This window comes from Mobula birostris, chromosome 6 (genome assembly GCF_030028105.1).
Source record: "Mobula birostris isolate sMobBir1 chromosome 6, sMobBir1.hap1, whole genome shotgun sequence".
Taxonomy (NCBI): Eukaryota; Metazoa; Chordata; class Chondrichthyes; order Myliobatiformes; family Myliobatidae; genus Mobula; species Mobula birostris.
The window spans coordinates 112,033,116-112,055,711 of NC_092375.1; the positions used below are offsets into that span (position 1 = coordinate 112,033,116).

General features: G+C 43.7%; 1 protein-coding gene across 11 annotated transcripts in view; it reads left to right on the plus strand.

Moving 5' to 3' along the window:
- The window catches only part of dnajb2 (DnaJ heat shock protein family (Hsp40) member B2), a 114,140-nt gene that overhangs the window by 58,537 nt on the left and 33,007 nt on the right, over positions 1-22,596 (plus strand). For all 11 annotated transcript variants that reach the window (XM_072261005.1, XM_072261009.1, XM_072261008.1 and 8 more), the window contains exon 8: positions 3,424-3,494. In XM_072261005.1, the coding sequence (XP_072117106.1) occupies positions 3,424-3,494 (71 nt within the window). The remainder of the gene's footprint in view (positions 1-3,423; positions 3,495-22,596) is intronic.

A 22,596-nucleotide genomic window follows, 5' to 3' on the forward strand; every position in this document is an offset into this window, starting at 1 on the left:
ATCACAGGGTCACTGGATGTTGCAAGCATTCACACAGGTGTAGCTTTAATCTCCCTTTCAAAGCAAGCATAAGAAGCGTTGACCTCATCTGGGAATGAAGCATCACTGCCATTCATAATGTTAGTTTTCACTTTGTGGGAAGTAATGGCCTGCAAACCCTGCCACACCTGACATGCTATCAGATTCCATCCCTAACTTCAATTGGAATAGTTTTTTTGTTCTTAAATTAGCCTTCCATAGGTCGTACCTTGATTTCTTGTACAGTATTATGCAGAAGTCTTAGGCACAAGTAAAAGAACTCTGTAAAGCAAAGATGCTTTCAAAACTAATGAAATTAAGTGTTTCTAAATATCAAAAAAATTGCTATAAAAAGCAGCACAGTTTTTTTAAAGCTATATCAAATTAATATTTAGTGTGAGTACTGTTTGCCTTTAAATCTGCATTAATTGTCTTAGGTATGCAAGCATCTTGGAGAAGTTGCTACAGTTCTTTTGCAGACTTTGGCTGTCAAGCTTCTGTCTCTCCAGGCAATCCCAGACAGCCTCGATGATGTTGAGATCAGGGCTCTGTGGACGCCATACTTTCTGTTGCAGAATGAGCTAGTTAGGAAAAAGATAAGAGATGAGAGTGGATATAGGACCACTAGAAAATGAGGCCGGAGAAATAATAACGGGGACCAAGGAGATGACAGATGAACTAATTGAGTATTTTGCATCAGTGTTCATTGTTGAGGACACTAGCTGTGTGGCAGATATTGAAGGGTGTGAGGGAAGAGAAGTGAGTGCAGTTACAATTACAGGGAGAAGATTCTCAAACAGCTGGAAGACCTAAGGGTACATAAGTCATCCGGGCCAGATGAGCTAGGATTCTGAAAGAAGTAGCGGCAGAGATTGTGGAGGCATTAGTAATGATCTTTCAAAACTCATTGGACTCTGGCATGATTCCGGAGGACTGGAAAATTGCAAATGTCACCCACTCTTTAAGAAAGGAGGAAGGCAGCAGAAAGGAAATTATAGACCAGTTAGCCTGAACTCAGTGGTTGGGAAAATGTTGGAGACAGTTGTTAAGGGTGAGGTTATGGAGTACTTGGTGACACAGGATAGGATAGGACAAAGTCAGCATGGTTTCCATTAGGGAAAATCTTGCCTGACAAACCTTTTGGAATTACTTGAGGAGATTGCACACAGAATAAATAGAAGGGGATGCAGTGGATGTTGTATATTTGGACTTTTAGAAGGCCTTTGATAAGGTGCCACACATGAGGCTGATTACCAAGTTAAGAGCCCATGACATTACAGGAAAGTTACTTGCATGGTTAGAGCATTGGTTGATTGGTAGAAGGCAGCAAGTGGGAATAAAAGGATCCTTGTCTGGTTGGCTGCCAGTGACTAGTGGTGTTCTGCAGGGTTCGGTGTCGGGACCACTTCTTTTTATGCTGTATGTAAATGATTTAGATGATAGAATAGATGGGTTTGTTGCCCAGTTTGCAGATGATGCGAAGATTGGTGGAGGGGCAGGTAGTGTTGAGGAAATAGGTAGGATGCAGAAGGACTTAGACAGGTTAGGAGAATGGACAAGAGAGTGGCAAATGAAATACAATGGTCATGCACTTTGGTTATAGAAATAAATGTGCAGACTATTTTCTAAATGGGGAGAAAATACAGGAATCTGAGATGCAGAGGACCTTGGGAGTCCTTGTACAGATCACCCTGAAGGTTAACTTGCAGGTTGAGTCGGTGGTGAGGAAGGCAAATGCCATGTTAGTATTCATTTCAAGAGGTGTAGAGTACAAGAGCAGGAATGTGATGCTGAGGCTTTATAAGGCACTGGTGAGGCCTCACCTTGAGTAGTGTGAACAGTTTTGGGCTCCTCATCTCTTTTTTAAAAAAAAAAAAAAAAAGGTGAGCTGGCATTGGAGAGGGTTCAGAGGAGATTCACAAGGATGATTCCGGGAATTAAAGGGTTATCGTACAAGGGACATTTGATGGCTTTGGGTCTGTATTCACTCGAATTTAGAAGGATGAGGGGGGATCTCATTGAAGCCTTTCGAATATTGAAAGACCTAGATAGTAGAAGTGGAAAGGATGTTTCCCATGGTGGGGGAGTCTAGGACAAGAGGGCACAGCCTCAGGATAGAGGGGCTTCCATTTAAATCAGAGATGCAGAGAAGTTTCTTTAGCCAGCGGGTGGTGAATTTGTGGAATTTGTTACCACAGGCAGCTGCGGAGGCCACATCGTTGGGTGTATTTATGGCAGAGCTTGCTAGGTTTCTTTTCCAATATTTTTATTAGTTTCTACATAGAAGAATACAGAGTATAAGAAAATATATATAAAAGGTCATAAAAATTTTTTTTTAAACTACCAATTACATTATATCTATTCATAATAACAATCTCATTACCCTGTATTCATGTAAATTAATCAATTGAAATATACTAATTTATTACAAAAAAAAGAGTCTAACCCCTACCAAGACCGAAGCTGTTTATTAAGGAGAAAAAAGGTAAAATACCTTCACATATAATAAAAATTAATAATAGCCAACATCTGAATTTAAACAATGAATTGAAGGTTTTGAAAGTTTTGAAAATAATTCAGGAAAGGTCCCCACAATGTTTGAAAGTCTTGACGAGATTCAGAAATTGAACAACGAATCTTCTTTAAATCTAAGCATGACATACTGTCGCATAACCATTGAGCATGAGTAGGAGGAGAAACATCTTTCCATTTAAACAAGAGCACCCTCCTAGCTATAAGAGAGTTGAAGGCCAAAATATGTAAGTCAAATGTCTTCAGCTTGATATCTGGTCCTGCAACAATACCGAATAGGGCCGTCAGACTTAAAATTGACTTTGAAAAGTAAAGAGAATGTTTGAAAAACTTCCTTCCAATATTTTTCAAGACTCGGACAAGTCCAAAACACATGAATTAATGAAGCTTCTCCATTATTACATCTGTCACAGTAGGGAGATACATCCGAATAAAAAGGAGAAAGCTTATCTTTAGTCATATGGACTCTGTGTACCACCTTAAATTGTTCCTGATTGGACAGGGCCTCAAAGGTTACAGGGAGAAGGCCGGGGAGTGGACCTGAGGAGGGGGACTAAAAGATCAGTCATGATTGAATGGTGGAGCAGACTCGATGGGCCAACTGGCCTAATTCTGCTCCTATCAGCAATAAAAAAAGAGCAGCAATAAAGATGAAAAGTGACTGATGCAGGATAAGAATGTGTCTGAGACAAGGAGGGGGTGGGTGGAAGGGCGGCAGGGTATTCAGATACAAAACATAATAGTGTACATGTGTACTGGATGGCAGCAGGGTGTTAAGAAGACTATCGGCCTGTTTTGTCCCTGCTGTGTGTGTGTGTGCTTTCCTCTTGCCGCACTCAAAAGTGTAACCTGTGTGTTCTTGACCTGTCCTAGGATCGTGGAGAACGGTGAAGAGAGAGTAGAAGTGGAAGAAGATGGGCAGTTGAAATCGGTTCAAGTCAATGGTAAGCAAAAATGGAGGTTCAAGAGAGTCTAGATCATGCGAGGTCAACACGACAGGAGCAGCAGGGAGTCCTAGGGAAGATCTAGCAAAGAGATCAGTTGGAAGCGAATGGCAGCGAGACTGCAAAGTTAGAACACACCAGATTAGGAACGTTGATTAGAGATATTCAACATTACATGCAAGAATCCTGAATGATTATATTATAGAAATAAAGACTTATCTTCCCTTCTCCTCAGTTTTGTTTATTCTTATAGAACCAGCTGGTTTTAGAGAAAACTTGTCTGAAGGTGTTTTTCTACCAGCTGGAATGACTTGCCAGCCAAAGTAGCCTGGGATAAGAAGCACCACAAAGGAACTGAAAGGACTCAGTGGGTCAGGCAGCATCTGTGGAGAGAAATGGACAATCAATATTCTGGTTGACTTCCAATATCTAGTGGTATACCACAAGTATCGGTATATTGGGACTGCTTCTTTCCATGTTCTATCTCAGTAATTTGGATGATGGAACTCTTGGCTTTGTGGCCAAGCTAATGGATGATGCGAAGCTCAGTGGAGGGGTATTGAAGTGTTGAGGAGGCAGAATTTTTAGAAGGACAGACAGATTAGGAGAATGAGCAAAGAACTGTCAGATGGAATATATTGTTGGGATGTGTATGGCTTGCTGTTTGGTAGAAGGAATAAAGGCGTAGACAATTTTCTAAAAGGAGAGAAAATTCAGAAATCAGAGGTGCAAAGGAACTTGGGAGTCCATGTGCAGAATGCCCTAAAGCTTAACTTGCAGGTTGAGTCTGTGGTAGGGTGGGAAAAATGCAATGATAGCATTAATTTCAAGAGGACTAGAATATGAGAGCAAGCATGTAATGTTGAGATTTTATAAGGTTTTGATCAGACTGCACTTGGAGTATTGTGAGGAGTTTTGAGCCCCTTACCTAAGAAATGATGTTCTGACATTGGAGAGGGTCAGAGGAGGTTCATGAGAATGTTTCTGGGAATGAAAGGATTAACATATGAGGAGTGTTTGATGGCTCTGGGCCTGTACTCACTTGAATCTTGAAGAATGGGGGGGATCTGATTAAAATATATTGAATACTGAAATGCTTAGATAGAGTGGATGTGGAGAGGATGTTTCCTATAGCGGGGGAGTCTAGAATCGGAGGCCACAGCCTCAGAATAGAGAGACGTCCATTTAGAACAGAGCTGAGGAGGAATTTCTTTAGCCAGATAGCAGTGAATCTGTGGAACTCATTGCCACAGATGTTTGTGGAGACCAAGACATCGGGTATATTTAAAGCAGAAGTTGCTAGGTTCTTGATTAGTAAAGGTGTTAAATGTTATGAGGAGAAAGCAGGAGAATAGGTCGAGAGGGATAATAAATCAGCCATGATGGAATGGCAGAGCAGACTCGAAGGGCCAAATGGCCTAATTCTGCTCCTGTGTTTTATCATCTTAGGGACTCAATAAAACTCTAGTTAGACCACACTTGGAATATTGCGTTCATTTCTGGTTGTCTCATTATAGGAAGGATGTGGAAGTTTTAGAGAGGGTGATGATGAGAGATTTAGCAGGATGCTGCTTGGATTAGTGAACATGTCTTGTGTTGAGCAAGCCAGAGCTTTTCTCTTTGCAGTTGAAGGAGGATGAGAGGTAACTTGATAGAGTTGTGTAAGATGATAAGAGACATAGATTGTGTGGACAGCCAGAGACTTTATCCCATGTGGAAATGGCTACATGAGGGGCATAATTTTAATGTGATTGGAGGAAAGTATAGGAGGTATGTCAAGGTAAGTTTTTTTTATAACACAGATTGGTGCTGCTGTTCTATGTTCAATGTTTTATGTTCTGTGTGTTATGGGTCATTGAGCAATAGAAAAGTACAGCACAGAAGCAGACCCTTCAGCCCATCTATTCTGTGCCAGACCATTTAAACTGCCTAGTCCCATTGACCTGCACCGGGACCATAGCCCTCCATACCCCTAACATCCATGTACCTACACAAACTTCTCTTAAATGTTGAAATCAAGCTCACATACGAGGGGTGATTGATAAGTTTATGGCGTAAGGTAGAAGGAGTCAATTTTAGAAAACCTGGCACATTTATTTTTCAACATAGTCCCCTCCTGCATGTACACACTTAGTCCAGCAGTCGTGGAGCATACGGATCCCTTCTCTGTAGAAGTAGTTCACAGCAGGGGTGATTTGATAAGTTTATGGCCTAAGGTAGAAGGAGATGAGTTATTAACTTCAAACTTTCTGCGTTATCACTCAGAGTTGAACTGCACATGCATGTAACGAGAGCGTCTTGGACCTCCAGGTGGTCCACAGCAGGGGCGATTGATAAGTTCGTGGCCTAAGATAGAAGGAGATGAGTTAAAGAGCTCTCGTTACATGCACATGCAGTTCAACTCTTTGAGTGAAAATGCAGAAAGTTTGAAGTTAATAACTCATTTCCTTCTACCTTAGGCCACAAACTTATCAATCACCCCGTGCTGTGGACCACTTCTGGAGGTCCAAGACACCGATTTCTACAAAGAAGGGATCCGTATGCTCCATGACTGCTGGAGTGAGTGTGTAAATATAGGAAAAATAAATGTGCTAGGTTTTCTAAAATTGAGTCCTACCTTAGGCCACAAGCTTATCAATCACCCCTCGTACACCACTTGTGCTGGTAGTTCATTCCACACTCTCATGATGCACTGATTGAAGAGCATTCCTTTCATATTCCCCTTAAACTTTTCACCTTTCAACTTTAACTCATGACCTCTGGTTGTAGTACCTCCCATCAGCAAAACCCAATAGCATGAATGGCAGCGATGCTTCACTACCAGATGAACTCAACGCCTTCTGTGCCCACTTTGAAAGGGAGAACACAACTACAGCTGTGAAGATCCCTGCTGCACCTGATGACCCTGTGATCTCTGTCTCAGAGGCTGATATTAGGCTGTCTTTAAAGAGGATGAACCCTCGCAAGGCAGAAGGTCCTGATGGAGTTCCTGGTAAAGCTCTGAAAACTTGTGCCAACCAACTGGCGGGAGTATTCAAGGACATTTTCAACCTCTCTCTGCTACTGGCAGAAGTTCCCACTTGCTCCAAAAGGCAACAATTATACCAGTGCCAAAGAAGAATAATGTGAGCTGCCTTAATGACTGTTGCCTGGTTGCACTCACATCGACAGTGATGAAATGCTTTGAGAGGTTGGTCATGACTAGACGGAACTCCTGCCTCAGCAAGGACCTGGACCCATTGCAATTTGCCTATCGCCACAATAGGTCAAAGGCAGATGCAGTCTCAATGGTTCTCCACACGGCTTTAGACCACCTGGACAACACAACCACTTACGTCAGGATGTTGTTCATCGACTATAGCTCAGCATTTAATACCATCATTTCCACAATCCTGATTGAGAAGATGCAGAACCTGGGCCTCTGTACCTCCTTCTGCAATTGGATCCTCAACTTCCTAACCGGAAGACCACAATCTGTGTGGATTGGTGATAACATGTCCTCCTCGCTGACGATCAACACTGGCGCACCTCAGGGGTGTGTGCTTAGCCCACTGCTCTACTCTATATACACATGACTGTGTGGCTAGGCATAGCTCAAATACCATCTATAAATTTGTTGACAATACAACCATCGTTGGTAGAATCTCAGGTGGTGACAAGAGGGCGTACAGGAGTGAGATTCGCCAACTAGTGGAGTGGTGTCGCAGCAACAACCTGGCACTCAACGTCAGTAAGACGAAAGAACTGTTTGTGGACTTCAGGAAGGGTAAGACAAAGGAACACATATCAGTCCTCATAGAGGGATCAGAAGTGGAGAGAGTGAGCAGTTTCAAGTTCCTGGGTGTCAAGATCTCTGAGAATCTAACCTGGTCCCAACATATCGATGTAGTTATAAAGAAGGCAAGACAGCAGTTAAACTTCATTAGGAGTTTGAAGAGAAGTTGTCAACAAATACACTCAAAAAGTTCTATAATTGTATGGTGGGGAGAATTCTGACAGACTCGATCACTGTCTGGTATGGAGGGGCTACTGCACAGGACCGAAAGAAGCTACAGAGGGTTGTAAACCTAGTCACCTCCATCTTGGGCACTAGCCTACAAAGTACCCAGGGTATCTTCAGGGAGCGGTGTCTCAGAAAGGCAGCGTCCATTATTAAGGACCTCCAGCACCCAAGGCATGCCCTTTTCTCACTGTTACCATCAGGTAGGAGGTACAGAAGCCTGAAGGCACACACTCAGCAATTCAGGAACAGATTCTTCCCCTCTGCCATCCAATTCCAAAATGGACTTTGAACCCATGGGCACTACCTCACTTTTTTTTAATATACAGTATTTCTGTTTTAGATTAGATTTTGACGACACTCAGCGTTCGTTTATTGTCATTTAGAAATGCATGCATAAAAAAATGATACAATGTTCCTCCAGTATGATATCGCAGAAACACAAGACAGACCAAGACGAAAACTGAAAAAACCACATAATTATAACATATAGTTGCAACAGTGCACAGCAATATCATAGTTTGATAAGAGTAGACCATGGGCACAGTAAAAAAAAAGTCTTAAAGTCCCGATAGCCCCAACATCTCACGCAGATGGTAGAAGGGAGAAACTCTCCCAGCCATGAGCTTCCAGCGCTGCAAACTTGCCGATGCAGCATCCTGGAAGCACCCGACCACAGTCCGACTCTGAGTCCGTCCAAAAACTTCGAGCCTCCGACCAGCCCTCTGATACTGAGCACCATCTCTGCCAAGTGCTTTGACCCTGCCCCGGCCGCCGAGCAACAAGCAAAGCTGAGGATTCGGGGCCTTCCCCTCCAGAGATTTTGGATTGCAGAATAGCGGCGGCAGCGAAACAGGCATTTCAAAAGTTTCACCAGATGTTCCCCCGTGCTCTCATGTCTGCCATCATCAACTCAGAATTGTGCACGGCATCCTACTTGACAGATAACAAATATCATCACCAGAGAGACCGCGCGCACTGCGTCGCACCGCCATCTCTACTCCTCCTCCTCCAGTATTTCTGTTTTTTGCATGTTTTTTAATCTATTCAATATTCATACACTGTAATTGATTTACTTATTTATTATTATTATTTATTTATTTTTCCTCTTCTATATTATGTATTGTATTGAACTGCGGCTGCTAAGTTAACAAATTTCACATCACATGCCGGTGATAATAAACCTGATTCTGATTCTGCAGTGGAAAAAGCCTGCTTACGTATACCCTATCAATACCCCTCATAATTTTGTATACCTCTACCAAATCTCCCCTCAATCTTCTACATTTTAAGGAATAAAGTCCTAACCTATTCAATCTTTCCTTATAACGCAGGTCCTTCAGACCCATCAACCTCCTTGTAAATTTTCTCTGTACTCCTTCAACCTTATTTACATCTTTCCTGTAGGTAGGTGACCAAAACTACACAATACTGCAAAGTCGGCCTCACCAATGTCTTGTATAACTTCAACAAAACATCCCATCTTCTGTACTCAGTACTTTGATTTATGAAGGCCAATGTTGCAAAAGCTTTCTTTAAAACCCTATCTACCTATGATGCCACTTTCAATAACTTATGCACCTGTATTACCAGAACTACCCTGGTTGGTCCTGTTGAAGTGTAACACCTCGCACTTGGCTGTATTAAATTCTATCTGCCATTTTTCAGCTAATTTTTCCGCTGGTCCAGATCACTTTTCAAGCTTTGATAGTCTTCCTTGCTGTCCTCTGCACCCCCAATCCTGGTGTCATCTGCAAATCTGCTGATGCAGTTAACCACATAATCATCCAGTTCGTTGATAGAGATGACAGACAACAACAGATCCAGCACTGATCTCTGCGGCACATCACTAGTCACAGGCCTCCTGTCAGAGGCAACCATCTACCACCGCTCTGGCTCCTCCCACAAAATCAATGTCTAGTCCAATTTACTACCTCATCTTGGAATGCCAAGCGACTGAAACTTCTTGACCAACCTCTCAAGCGGGACCTTGTCAAATTCCTTGTTAAAGTGCACGTAGAGAGTATCCAGTGCCTTGCCTTCATCTACTTTCCTGGTAACTTCCTCAAAAAAACTCTAAGATTGGTTAAGTATGACCACTAGTCGGGAAGCCATGCTGACTATATCAGTCTGTGTCTATCCAAATAGTTATATATCTGGTCCCCTAGAATACCTTCCAATAACTTTCCCACTACTGACGACAGACTTACTAGCCTATAATTTCATGGTTTATTTTTAGAGGCTTTCTTAAGCAGCGGAGCAATATTGAAGATCTCTCCCATCTCTTTTGGCTCCACACATGAAATACCATTCTGGTCTTCCAGAAGACCAATTTTGTCCCTTGGAATGCTATTGCTCTTAACATATCTGTAGAATCCCTTAGAATTCTTCTTCACCTTGTCTGTTCGGGCAACCTCGCGCCTTTTAGTCCTCCTCATTTCTTCTTTTAAATGTTCTACTGCATTTCTTGCACTCCATAAGCACCTCATTTGTTTCTCCTGCCCATACCTGCTATTCATCTCATCTCTTTTTTCTCTAACTAGGGCCTCAATATCTTTTGAAAACCAAAGTTCCCCACACCTGTTATCTTTACTTTTTATTCTGACAGACATGCATAAGCTTTTGACTCTCAAAATTTCGCATTTCAAAGCCTCCCACTTATCAAGTACACCTTTGTCAGAAAGCAGCTTGTCCCAATACACACTTGCCAGATCCTTTCTGATGCCCTTCTTCAATTTAGAACCTCATCTAGTAGAACAGACCTTATAATTTTGCATACTTACTTTGAAACTAATGGCATTGTGATCACTAGATGCAAAGTGTTCCCTGCACAAACTTCTGTCACCTGCTCTGTCCCTAATAGCAATCAATCATTGCATACTCTCTTGCTGGGATTTCTACGTACTAATTAAAGGAACTTTCCTGAACTCGTTTGACAAACACTATTCTAACTAGTGCTTTTACAGTACAGGAGACCCAGTCAATATGTGGAAAGTTGAAATCACCTACTATCACAACCTTATGTTTCTTGCAAAAGTCTGCAATCTCTCCATAAATTTGTTCCTCTAAATCCCACAGACTGTTGGATGGCCTGTTAACATGGTCACACCTTTCTTTTTTTCCTCCGTTCCACCCATAATGCCTCACTAGACAAATTCTGTAGTCTGTTCTGACTGAACACTGCTGTCATAGTTACCCTGCCTAGTAATGCTACCCCTCCTCCTCTAATCCTTCCCTCAATCACTTCTGGAACAATGAAACCCCAGAATATTGAGCTACTAGACCTGCCCCTCCTGCAAACGTCTCACTAGTGGCTACAGTATCATAGTTCCAGCCGCTGATCCATGCCCTGATCTCTGCCTTTCCTACGATACTTCTTCCATTGAAATATATACAGCTCAGGACACTAGTTGCACCAGGCTTAACCTTTTGATTCCTGACTTTGTGAGGTCTTACCAACATCTGTCTCCACAACCTCTCCACTAACTGTTTTTCCACTCTGGTTCCCATCCTCCTGCAACTCTAGTTTAAACCCCACAATGCTGCATTAGCAAACCTTCCTGTTAGAATATTAATCCCCCTCCAGTTCAGATGCAAACCAATCTCTTCTGTACAGATCTCACCTTCCTTGGAAGAGAGCCCAATTATCCAAAACTCTTATGCCCTCTTTCCTACGCCAACTCCTTAGTCACATGCTAAATTGTATAATCTTCCTATTTGTGGCCTCACTAGCACATGGCACAGGTAGCAATCCTGAGGTCACAACCCAGAAGGTCCTGCCCTTTAACTTAGCACCTAATTCCCTATTCAGAAACCTCATCACTCATCCTACCCATGTCAATGGTACCTGCATGGACCACGACTGCTGGCTATTCACCCTCCCACTCAATAAAACTGAGGACTTGATCTGAGATATCCCAGACCTGGGCACCTTGGAGGCAACATACCATCTAAGAATCTTATCTTCATCCACAGAACCTTGTTTCTGTTCCTCTAACTAATTAATCCTTTATCACAACAGCTTGCCTCTTCTCCCCCTTCCCCTCAGAGTCAGAGCCAGACTTTGTGCCAGAGACCTGACCACTATGACTTTCCTTTGCTAGGTTATCCCTCCCAAAAGTATCCAAGTGGTATGCCTGTTGTTGAGGGGGATGGCCTCAGGTGCTGTGCACTGGCTGTTTAACCCCTTTCCCCTTCCTGACTATCACCCAGTTTCCTGTGTCCTGCATCTCGACTGTAGCTACTTCTCCATATCCCCCCCATCACCCCCTCAGCCTGCTGCATGATCCAGAGTTCATCCTGTTCCTGCTTCAACTCCTTGAAGTGTGGTGTTAGAAGCTGCAGCTGGATGCACTTCTCACAGGTATAGTCATCAGGAACACAGGAGGTCTCCCTGCCTTCCCACATCCCGCAAGAGGAGCATTCCGCTATCCCTCCTGGCATCTCTGCTGTTCTAACTGAGAAAGTATAAAGAAAAACGAACAATAAACTGGGGTGGGGGGTTGTGGAGAGAACTCTACCTACAGCTTTTTTGCATTCTCTCACTGAAGCCTCTTCTCGCTGTATCCTCGAAGAGCTAAAGCCTGAAAGATCACCGCTGTAACTCTGGCCATTCCAAGGATGGCCACTCCGCTTTCATCTGCTTTACTTAAATTTGTTCTTGCCAGTCAATCCAAAATGCTGATTGGTTGCAGCTCAAAGCAGCAAGCTGCTGAGTCGCTGCCTTTTCTGCTTAATCAGTGAACCTGAATGAGCTGTGTCTCCTCAGGCTTCTGGTCGCCAATTTGCCACTGCTCAAAGTGTTGGAAGTCAATCATCCCAGCCTCACGACATCACTGCAGGAGTTCCTCAGAACAGTGACCTAGGCTTATCCAGCTTCAGCAGATTCATCAGAGACCTTCCTGAACTTCATGGGGTCACAAATGGAAATGACTCTGACCTTCTTGACCCTCATGTGGATGGTTGCACAATGATCAGTTCTGCTCAGTACAAGAAGTAGTCTATGTCTGCCTGCAGCAAGATGTACAACAACCCGCAGACATGGGCTGATAAGTGGCTGCTAATGTTTGTGCTGTAAAGTGTCAGGAAAGGGTGCAACGCACATCTTCTTGGGTTACATCAATGGTGTAAGGCTGAGAACTTTTAGGTATGAACTAATATACTGGTCTGGTCTAACATGGACAAGAAAGCTCACCAATGCCTCTACTACTCCTGTACTTTCCTCCAAATACCATAAAATTATGCCTCCTCAAATTCGCCATTTCCACCCTGGGAAAAAGGTCTCTGATTGTCCACTCAGCCTATGTCTCTTATCTTGTATGCCTGTATCAAGTCACCTCTCTTTGTCTTTCACTCCAAAAAGAAAAGCCCTAACCTTGCTCAACTTATCTTTATAAGACTTGTGATGTTCTCGGTCATGTGAATAGAAATGATTACACAACTTGGTTATGGCTTCTCTGATCAACTGAAGGGTGATCTTTGACATTGGTACAGTGATTCTGCTTTTTGAAGGATTCTCCAAGCCTGATCTTTACCTCTGGTGCATTGCCCTGAGCTCTGGAAATCCCTCTGTTCCTCTCTGCTGTAAAGGCATTTTAAAACCTTCCTCTTTGACCCTGCTTCTGTGTGCTATTTAAAGCATCCAACAGTCTCAAGTTGTTGACTGACACACTGTTCCCCTTTCAAAACCAGCTAATTTCGACTTGAGCAGTGGGATGAGTTTCTAACAAGTTCCTTCCTGCTCCCTGTTTATCTCTTGGTGTCGAGGAGTGAACATCAGAATCAGATTTAATATCACCGGCATATGTCGTAAAATTTGTTAACTTTATGGCAGCAATGCAATGAAATGCGTGGTAAATAAATATAGGGAAAAAATTACATTAAGTATTAAATAAATAAGTAGTGCAAAGTAACAGAAATAAAAAGTAATGAGGTAGTGTTCACGGGTCCAAGGTCCATTTAGAAATCAGGTGACAGAGGGGAAGAAGCTGTTCGTGAATCACTGAGTGTGTGCCTTCAGGATTCGGTATCCCCTGCCTGATGGTAACAGTGTGAAGAGGGCACGTCCTGGGTGGTACGGATCCTTAGTAATGGGCACTGCCTTCCTAAGGCACTGCTTCTTGAAGATGTCATGGACACTACAGAGGCTGGTACCTATAATAGAGCAGACTAATTTTACAAGTTTCTGCAAATTATTCTGTTTTTGTGCAGTAGTTCCCCCAACGCCCATAACACATGCTGATGCAGCCAGTCAGAATGCTCTCCACTGTACATTTGTAGAAGTTTTCGAGTGCTATATTTGATAAACCAAATCTCCTCAAACTCCTAATGAAATATAGCCGCTGTCTTGCCTTCTTTATAGCTCCATTGATATGTTGCATCCATTTTAGGTCCTCCCGAGATATTGTCATCCAGGAACTTGAAATTGCTCACCCTCTCCACTTCTGATCCTTCTGAGGATATAAGGATCACCTGTCCTTGTACTGAATTATTTTGTATGGATATTGTGTAAGACAGGTTTTTCCACTGCACTTTGGTATGTCTGACAATAAACAAATTCACTAGTTTAGTTTAGAATCAGAATCTGATTTATTATCACTGATCTATGTCATGAAACTATTGTTTATGAAAATTAATAAATAGAAAGAAACATAACAAGATAGTTTCATTGGTTCACAGACTGTTCAGAAATTCAGAAGGCGGAGGGAAAGAAGCTGTTCTCCACCTTGCTTCCGGTGTCGTCTTAGGTAGCGAGTGACTCCAGGGTAGTATCTAACTAACTTGCTGATTAATAATGTCACCTCCCCAACAGCCATTCTTACTGTGTAGCTAACACAGGGGGTTAGCTTAGAACATAAAGCACCACAATGTAGCATAGGTCCTTCGGCCTGCAGTGTTGTGTCAGCCTTTTAAACTACTTCAAGATCAATCTATCTTCCCTCCCAAATAGCTCTTCATTTCTCTATCATTCATCTGCTTACCTAAGAGTTTTAAATGGCCCTAATGTATCTGCCTCTACTAACACCCATGGTAGCATGCTGCACACTCCCCACTCTCTGTATAAAAAAGCTTAGCTCTGATATCCCCTCTATATTTTCCTCCAGTCACCTTAAAATTGTGCCCTATTGTATTTGTTATTTCCACCCTGGGGAAAAAGTTTCGTGCTGTCCACTCTCTAACTATGCCTCTTATCATCTTGTACAGCTCTATCAAGTCATATCCTTTGCTCCAAAGAGAAAAGTCCTAGCTCATTCAACCTATTCTTATAAGACACTGTCTGTAATCCAGGCAGCAGCCTGGTAGATCTCCTCTGCACCCTCTCTAAAGCTTCCACATCCGAAGTAAAGAGGTAATGTACCAGACTTTTTTTTTTTACCCCTGGAGTGGTGAGTACCTGGAACAGACTGCCAAGACTGGTGGTAGACTCAGATACAATAGTGGTATTTAACAGACTGTTAGGTGGACCCATGGAGGAATATACAGTAGATCATGTACACGCAGAAACTGTTTAGCACATAGATCGGGTAGTGGAGATATAATCTGACCATCTCTGCTGATCACCCTATCCTTGACTACACGCAGAAACTATTTAGAACATAAATATTACAATATGGTACCGGACCTTTGGGCCACAATGTTTCCCTGACCTTTTAACTTAGAAGACCATAAGGCACAGGAGTAGAATCAGGCCGTTCCGCTTTGCTTTTCCATCATGGCTGATTTATTTTCCCTTTCAACACCATTCTCTTGCCTTCTCCCGGTTTCCTTTGATGCCCTTACTGAACAAGAACCTATCAACCTCTGCTTTAAATATGCCCAATGACTTGGCCTCCACAGCCATTGGTAGCAATGAATTCCACAGATCCATCACCCTCTGGCTAAAGAATTTCCTCCTCATTTCTGTTCTTAAGGGACTTCCTTCTATTGTGAGGCTGTGTCTTCTATTCCTAGACTCTCCCACTATTGGAAATATCCTGTCCATGTTCGCTCTGTCTAGGACTATTCCATTCGACACAGACACAAAGGGCCAAAGAGCCTCTTCCTGTGCTGTACTGCCCTATATTTTCTCAGTGGGTTCAGTGGTAAGTATGCAGGATTTTTGCAATGTGCTGGGTCTCTATGCCATCTTGTGGGCAGGCCTTCTGATGCGGAGAGGATTGTCCATGAAGGTTGTCTACCTTGAAAGGTGTGGCTGGAGGGTTAGGTCCAGGGGTGGGACACCGTGAGGCTGAGACTTGGGAGCGTGGTGCAGAGTGGGGTCTGGCTAGCAGACACTGTTGTTCACCGTTGGTCTGCCCTGTCCAGGTGTGTGTGGATAACTTCACTCAACACAACTCAGTGAATCTACAACTTCCTGACTCATTTTCAGGGACTCTTTATAACTCATCTTCTCAGTGTTATATTTTTGTTTGCACAATTTGTTGTCTTTTGTACATTGGTTATTTATCAGTCTTTGTTTATGTATATCTTTCTATGAATGACTTGTGAATTTGGATGAGGAAGTTGAAGAGTGGGTAAGTCTGCAGATGACATGAAAGTTGGAGTTATGGATAGTGTAGAAGGTTGTCATGGGTTACAACGGGACATTTATAGGATGCAAAGCTGAGCTGAGAACTGGCAAATGGACTTCAGCCCGGAAAAGCGTGAAGTGATGCACTTTGGAAGGTCAAACTTGAAGGCAGAATTCAAATTTTAATGGTAGGGTTCTTACCAATATAGATGAATAGAGGGACCCTGGGGTTCACATCCATAAACTCTTAAAACTGCCACGCAAGTTGATGGGGTTGCTAAGAAATGTATGGTGTGTTGGCCTTCATTAGTTGGGAGATTGAGTTCAAGAGCTGTGAGGTAATGTAGCTCTATAAAACCCTGGTTAGATTACACTTGGGATATTGGCTCAGTTCTGGTTCCTTCATTTCAGGAAGTATGTGGAAGTTTTAGAGAGGATGTAGAGGAGACCTACCAGGATGTTGCTTGGATTAGGGAGCATATCTTGTGTGTTGAGCAAGATGGGGCTTTTATCTTTGGAGAGAAAGACTATAAACCATATAACAATTACAGCACAGAAACAGGCCATCTTGGCCCTTCTAGTCCGTGCTGAATTCTTACTCTCACCTGGTCCCACCGACCTGCACTCAGCCCATAACCCTACATTCCTTTCCTGTCCATATAGCTGTTAAATTTAACTTTAAATGACAACATTGAACCTGCCTCAACCAGTTCTGCTGGAAGCTCGTTCCACACAGCTACCACCCTCTGAGTAAAGAAGTTCCCCCTCATGTTTCCCCTAAACTTTTGCCCTTTAACTCTCAACTCATGTCCTCTTGTTTGAATCTCGTCCACTCTCAATGGAAAAAGCCTATCCACGTTGTTACGTACCCTGTTACGTGCCCCGTAACTGGGTTGCCAAACCAGCAGAAATGGACCACTTAGTTGGAGTCTGGATTACTGGAACTAAGAAAATTTTATTAAAGAAGTAAGTAACACAGTACTCTAATCGTAAGGATATAAATGCAACAGGTTAGCAATGATAAAACACATGTACACAGAACTAGGATAATAGGAATCATTCTAGCTCTATCGCAGTCTAGGGGTAAAATGATCAGTCTCAAGTGACGCAGAGTTCAGTTCAGCTGAGTACAGTTCGCAGTAATCGCTGTTGTGCCGTTAGAGAGAGCGAATGCAAATTTCTGATTCAAACAGACCTTTGATGTTCTTCGCAGTTAGCTTTCCGGCGAGCCCTTTTGCTGTCTTCTGTGGTCACCGACTGTGACCCCTCCGTTCCGGATACGATCGTTCTTCCACGGTGAACCCGGCACCCAGGCAAGGGTGGACACACACACCAGGTTCCCGCCGATTATACCTTTTCACCCTGTGCATCTATGGTCGGTCCCGCAACCAGATCTCCAAAACTCCCACCAACTTGTGGGGGCACACCGCACTTCCAGGGTCTCGTTATCTTGTGGTGTCTGTCTTGCCTTAGCGAACCTGTTCCTTTTATCCCCCTGCTGGGGTATCGCCTGTCCATCAAACTTCAAACAGTTCAGGTTCAAAGCAACCGGTCTGTCAATACTCAGAACTGTGTCTCTTTTCGTTAATCTCTCTGCTCTCTCATTAACATGTCTGAATGCTGCTCCATTGTCTCACTTATCTCTCTCATTAGCATCAATCTTCTGATAACTTGGTCTTTTGTCACACCCATATCCTTCAGAGGATTTTTACTGGGGTAAAAATTATAGGCATGAATACATTATTAGATACACACTAATATACATGGTCATCGGCTATTTGGCTAATACAGAGAACTTTAAGTTGTCAACACCTTGACAGACAGTCAGCAATCACCTTTCTGTTCCTTTTATATATGTTATTTTAATAATCCTCTAAGACCAGGCTCCAATTTAGCAAACTTCATAGTGGCCAAAAACACTAATGAATTGTGATCAGTGTAACTTCTCAGTGGTTTCCGCCCCGGACAAAGATAACAAGGGTCGTCCCACACCAACCTAGCATTCTTTGGCAAGAGCTTGGTAAGAGGGAGGGTAATATCTGCAAAGTTTTTGTAAAACTTCCGATCGTACCCCACCATCCCCAAGAACCTTCTCAGGGCTCTCTTGTCTGTCGGGGTGGGGACTTCAGAGATAGCCCGCACCTTAGCCTGCATCAGTGCCAGCTGCCCCTGTCTTCCCACAAATCCCAGATAAGTGATCTTTCCGTGGCTGAGTTCACTTTTTGCGAGGTTCACTGTCAGGCTGGCTTCAAACAGCTTTTTAAACAGCTCCTCCCATGTGTCACTCCAGACTACAACATCGCCAATATATGCTTCTGCGTTCTTTAGCCCTTTTGACACTGAATTAATCGTCCTATAGGGGTGTTGCTCACTAGGCTGACCTGATGTGACAACAACACCATGTCCCGGCTCTTTGCATTGCCTCGGGACATCCGGACATACGTGTGCGTGCCGTTTAATTGTCTTTATCGGCATCTCGCCTTGTTCGGGGATTAAGTGAGAGAACTCATCAGCAAAGTTGGCCAAAACAATAGACTTCTCCCATCTGGTCGGCACCACACTTATCTTTTCAAAATGGGTCTTCCCCTTATCAGGTGGCACCCTAGCCTCATTAATTTTCGTGATAACACCGTCTAGGTTTGTTCGCCTATCGTGGCAAACTGTTAGCATATCAAAAGCATGTAACTGTGTTAGCTCACGTCTACAATAGTCAATAGCATCCTTCCTCCTGTGCGGCCAGTAAAACTCTTCCATGATTCTACCGACTGTTTTCCTCACCCCAAAATGTCCATCGAGGGGTATCTTGTGGGCCAGGTTAAGAATCTCATCCCCATAAATTTTTGGCACCACCCCCCATTCCTCATCTGCGGGCACGGTGCTTGGTCTCCATTTCCTCCTTAGTACTCCCTCCTTCACATAATAGCCCACTGGCTCCCTTTTTAATTCTGCTTCGTAGGGAGCTGTCTCCGTCAAAACCATCAGCTCCTCCTCTCGCTCCTGTGCCTGTATAAAGTCTTTCCTTACTAATGATAGGATTACCTCAACGTCCGTTTCACTACGCCCCCTCTTTTCACTTTCTAACCCCTCCTGGTACAGGGCTGGTAAAAACGTCTCTGCTAAATCTACATTTGCTTCGGCAGCCTTTCTGGGCATGCGCCGAGTCACTGCGCAAACGGGATAAACCTGTGAGTCCATGGGCGGGGCCTCAATGCTGGCAGGTTGGCTTGTCAATCTTACTGCTGGGTACACCTCTCCGCTGGTGAGGTCATTACCGAGCAAGACCTCCACGTCTTCCATCGGTAGTTCGGGCCTCACCCCGATCGTGACCGGTCCGGAGACCAAGTTGCTTTTTAGGTGTATCTGGTGCAAAGGTACTGCTTCAGTCCCTTTCCCAATACCTTTTATCACCCTGACCTCCCCAGTCTGGGTCTCTGAACTGAAGTCTAACACACTCTTTAATATCAATGACTGACAAGCTCCAGTGTCTCTCCAGATCCGTACTGGAACTGGGTTTAACCCCTCCTTCACCGACACCAATCCAGCCGAGATAAACCTCTCGCGCCCTTCCTGAACTTTATCAGACCTCTTTTCCCCTAGCGGTTTGTTTACCAGCTCAATACAGCCAGTCGGAACCGTCGTTTTTCCTTTCCCCGTCTCCTTCTTTGGGGCAAAGCACCTGGACGCAAAGTGTCCAGCTTTCCCACAATTATAGCATACGACCCCAGGAGACTTCCTACAAAACTACTCCCGGACTACCTTATCCTTCTCACTAGTCCCCGGCTTACTTTGACTTTTCTGGCGGACTCTCTCCGCCCTCTTGACTACCCTTCTGGTACCCTTTACTCGGGGTAAACTTCGTTTTATGTGTCAACGTGTACTCATTCGCTAACTTAGCAGTTGCGGCTAAGGTGTCTGTCTCTTTCTCATCTAGGTAGGGTCTCATACCTTCAGGGACACAACCTTTAAACTGCTCAATCAAGATTAGCTGTAGCGGTCTGTCATAATCCCCATTGACCCCCTTCGAGGCGCACCAACACTCACAATATATCTGCATCTCACGGGCAAACTCTAAATACGTGCAGCCCCACTGCTTCCTCGCATTCCGGAACCTCTGCTGGTATGCCTCCGGGACCAACTCATAAATCCTGAGTATGGTCTCTTTCACCACATCATACCTCTGGGCATCTTCTGCGGACAAGGCCGAGTAAGCTCGTTGGGCTTTTCCTTTAAGTACACTCTGAAGCAAAACAGCCCACTTATCCCTTGGCCAGTCCTGACTTGCAGCAACTTTTTCAAAATGGAGAAAGTACCGATCAACATCGGTCTCCTCAAATGGGGGAACCAGCCTAACCTCCTGGGTCGCCCTGAACCCTCCACCTTGGTTCGTCATGGGCCCCTGTGCTACCATCATCTTTAACTTCTCCAGCTCAAATTCCCTTTCCCTCTGTTTCTCTCTCGCTTCTCGTTCTAACTGCTTGTCCCTCTCTTCTCGCTCCAGCTGTTTTACCCGGAACTCGTGCTCGAGTCTCAATTTTTCAATCTGCAGCTGTACTGCGTCTCCACCAGGTTTTCCAATAGATACCACCTCCAGCTCCCCTTGGGGAAGCACACCTTTAGATACATAATGCTCTATGATAGCTCTGTGCATCTCCGCTCTCCTCATTGTCGACTTCCCCTTAAAAAGATTCAACCGTTTGGCCACAGCTGCCAATTCTGATTTCCTGGCATCCTCTAATACCTCCAAGGTCGGCGCCTTTAGAAATTCCTCAATCTCCATTTCTGCTGTTTGCCTTTTCTTTCTTTCGGGAATTTTAACCCAATCAATTTACCCCGTCCCAAATTTAGCGTTCAAAATCGTGGACGAGAACCCCACTTATGTTACGTACCCCGTAACTGGGTTGCCAAACCAGCAGAAATGGACCACTTAGTTGGAGTCTGGATTACTGGAACTAAGAAAGTTTTATTAAAGAAATAAGTAATACAAAGTTTTATTAAAGAAATAAGTAATACAGTACTCTAATCGTAAGGATATAAATGCAACAGGTTAGCAATGATAAAACACACATGTACACAGAACTAGGATAATAGGAATCATTCTAGCTCTATCGCAGTCTAGGGGTAAAATGATCAGTCTCAAGTGACGCAGAGTTCAGTTCAGCTGAGTACAGTTCGCAGTAATCGCTGTTGTGCCATTGGAGAGAGAGCGAATATGCAGATTTCTGATTCAAACAGACCTTTGATGTTCTTCACAGTTAGCTTTCGGGCAAGCCCTTTTACTGTCTTCTGTGGTCACCGACTGTGACCCCTCCGTTCCGGATACGATCGTTCTTCCATGGTGAACCCGGCACCCAGGCAAGGGCGGACACACATACCAGGTTCCTGCCGATCGTACCTTCTCACCCTGTGCATCTATGGTCGGTCCCGCGATCAGACATCCAAAACTCCCACCAGACATCCAAAACTCCCACCAACTTGTGGGGGCACACTGCACTTCCAGGGTCTCGTGATCTCGTGGTGTCTGTCTTGCCTTAGCGAACCTGTTCCTTTTATCCCCCTGCTGGGGTATCACCTGTACATCAAACTTCAAACAGTTCAGGTTCAAAGCAACCGGTCTGTCGATACTCGGAACTGTGTCTCTTTTCGTTAATCTCTCTCGTCTCTCATTAACATGTCTGAATGCTGATCCATTGTCTCACTTATCTCTCTCATTAGCATCAATCTTCTGATAACTTGGTCTTTCATCACAACGTCAACTCATAATTTTAAATACCTCTATCAAGTCCCCCCTCAACCTTCTACGTTCCAAAGAATAAAGACCCAACTTGTTCAACCTTTCTCTGTAACTTAGGTGATGAAACCCAGGTAACATTCTCGTAAATCTTCTCTGTACTCTCTCTATTTTGTTGACATCTTTCCTATAATTCAGTGACCAAAACTGTACACAATATTCCAAATTTGGCCTCACCAATGCCTTGTACAATTTCAACATTACATCCCAACTCCTATACTCAATGCTCTGATTTATAAAGGCCAGCATACCAAAAGCTTTCTTCACCATCCTATCCACATGAGATTCCACCTTCAGGGAACTATGCACCATTATTCCTATTATCTGTTCTACTGTATTCTTCAATACCCTACCATTTACCATGTATGTCCTATTTTGATTAGTCCTACCAAAATGTAGCACCTCACATTTATCAGCATTAAACTCCATCTGCCATATTTCAGTCCACTCTTCTAACTAGCCTAAATCTCTCTGCAAGCTTTGAAAACCTACTTCATTATTCACAATTCCACCTATCTTAGTATCATCTTCATACTTACTCATGCAATTTACGACTCCATCATCCAGATCATTAATGTATATGACAAACAACATTGGACCCAGTACAGATCCCTGAGGCACACCACTAGACACCGGCCTCCAATCTGACAAACAGTTATCCACCACCACTCTCTGGCGTCTCCCATCCAGCCACTGCTGAATCCATTTTACTTCTTCAATATTAATACCTAACTATTGAACCTTCCTAACTAACCTTCCATGTGGAGCCTTGTCAAAGACTTACTGAAGTCCATATGGACAACAT